Source organism: Suricata suricatta, chromosome 14 (genome assembly GCF_006229205.1).
Source record: "Suricata suricatta isolate VVHF042 chromosome 14, meerkat_22Aug2017_6uvM2_HiC, whole genome shotgun sequence".
NCBI classification, from domain to species: domain Eukaryota; kingdom Metazoa; phylum Chordata; class Mammalia; order Carnivora; family Herpestidae; genus Suricata; species Suricata suricatta.
Window position 1 is genome coordinate 46,413,559 of NC_043713.1, and position 2,427 is coordinate 46,415,985.

Here is a 2,427-nt window from a genome sequence, read left to right on the forward strand (position 1 = left end):
GTAAACGACACATCTGAGAAAGGGCTAGTATCCAAAATATATGGACAACTTATATGACTCAACATCAAAAAACACATAAACTAATTTAAAAATAGGCAAAAGACATGAACAGACATTTCTCCAAAGAAGACCTAAAGATGGCAAACAAATACATGAAGAGATGCTCAACATCACTCATCATTAGGGAAATACAAATCAAAACCACAGTGCGATGTCACCTCACACCTGTCAGAATGGCTAAAATAAAAAATATAAGACACAAGTGTGGGGAGGATGTGTAGAAAAAGGAACCTCATGCACTGTTAGTGGAAATGCAAGCTGGTGCTGTTACTATGGAAAACAGTATGGAGACTCCTCAAAAAATTAAAAATAGAATTACCATATAATCCAGTAATTCCACTTCTGCCTATTTACCCCCAAAATACTAACTTGACAACACAGACTTGAAAAGACATATGCACCCCTATGTTTACTGCAGCATTACTTACAATAGCCAAATTATGGAAGTAACCCAAGTGTCACTCAAGTAGATGAAGATGTCTATGTATGTGTGTATGTATACATACATATACATAATATTCCATTGTCTGTGTGCGCACACGCGCACAATGGAATATTATTCAGCCATAAAAAAAGAATGAAATCTTGTCATTTGCAATAACATGGATGGATCTAGAGGATATAACACTAAGTGAAATAAGTCAGTAAGAAAAAGACAAATATCACCTGATTTTACACATATGTGGAATTTATGAAACAAAACAAATAAACATAAAAACAGAAAGACAAAAAAATAGACTCTTAGAGAATAAACTGTTGGTTACCGGAGGAGAGATGGATGGGGGGGATGGGTGTAGTAGGCGAAGGAGATCAAGAGTACCCTTACCATGATGAGCGGGGTAATGTATAAAATTGCTGAATCACTATATTTTATACCTGAAACTAATATAACACTGTATGTTAGTGTTAATTAAAAATTACTTTTAACCTATAAAATGCTGACTATGACAAGACGCAGAGACAGTATGCTGCCATACCCATGACAGCCCTTCTGGGAGCTCAGTCTCCATTTGCTCCTTTGCTCCTACAGTTCATTTTAATTAGCTTCTGCATGAGATGAGGGACTCTGTCCCACCGCAAGAATTTTCATCCCCTCCCTCCCGCTCCCTTCCCACTGCACCCAGTGTAACACACCTGGCCTCTCCACGCCTTCAGTCATGGGTCCCAAGGGAGAACCTGGAATTGAATCTCCTTGGCCCAGGAGCCTGCTCACTTGCTGGGCTCCTTCATGCTGTGGCTCTTACATGGAGGTTTGCCCACAGGAACCCACCTCAAGCGTCCAGCTCTAGTCCTGTCCACCTGGCTTTTTTATATCTGTGGGAACTGTCCAGTGAGGCATCTCTGTGACCTACAAAGTACCTCCTGCTGTAATGGGGCTCCCTGCCAAGTGTCCAGATTTCAAATGACAGTACAGCTTCATCAGCCCTCTCTCTTTAGGACGGCGTGTCTCTTCACAGGAACTGTCGGCACAGACAGGACTCTCTGAGAGTCTTCCACATCAGGACGGGAGGAAACCTCCCTGAAGACTCACCGCTGGCACGCCCTGCCCACCACATGCTCTCGGCAATGGCATCCTCCAGAGGGCCCACTGCACATGGGCGTGATCGCTCCACCGATGTCACATTGACAGCCTAAAGGTCAGGAAACAACAGTGGTGACCATCAAAGCATCTCCACATTGAAGCTCTCTCTCCCTCTATGAGAAGTGGAAATCAGTAAGATCAGGCCCGCTTCCTACCCCTGCCACATCTCATAGCCCGCAGATGTTAGAAATATATAGGGACCTCCCAAACTGAGATGGGACGTGCCCCCAAAGGTACCACTTGTAAGCTGGAGGTACACTCGTAGGTCAGCTCTGACACTGCTCTCCGGTGGAAGGGGACAGGACCCTGGGAGCTAAACATAATGTAGCAACACAGTGCCCTTATCAACAACATCTGCTAAGGAGAGAGTCTGCGAGAGAGATACAACAGTAGCGTGAGGGGCCACACTCTTATTAGTTGTATTATTTAATACAATATTATCTCTAAAATGTGGTGTGAGCTATTTTGATAATATAAAAAATATCCTCAAAATGACTAAGTCTTAAAGTTAGTTATGAAATTAACAGATGACTCCCCATCCATCACAATTGTGTTTAAACGAACAACGTGCTGCAGAAGAGAAGTGGAAGCAGCCCCGATTGCAATTTATTACTAGTTTAAACTGACAGAATATTTTAGTCCCATCCCATCAGAAAGACTGCATGAAGACAACAATCTCAGAAGAAAGATAATCCGGGCAGTCTTTGCCCATCAACACTGGCTACACTCGGGACCCACTGGAAGTATTTACCTTGACACCCAAAGTAATTACTCTTTTCCAAAGC

General features: G+C 43.0%; 1 protein-coding gene across 1 annotated transcript in view; it reads right to left on the reverse strand.

Moving 5' to 3' along the window:
- Positions 1-2,427, reverse strand: part of LOC115277423 (laminin subunit alpha-3-like) — a 225,862-nt gene that overhangs the window by 132,451 nt on the left and 90,984 nt on the right. The window contains 2 exon segments of the mRNA XM_029921574.1: positions 1,592-1,691; positions 2,394-2,424. Coding sequence (XP_029777434.1) covers positions 1,592-1,691; positions 2,394-2,424 — 131 coding nt within the window.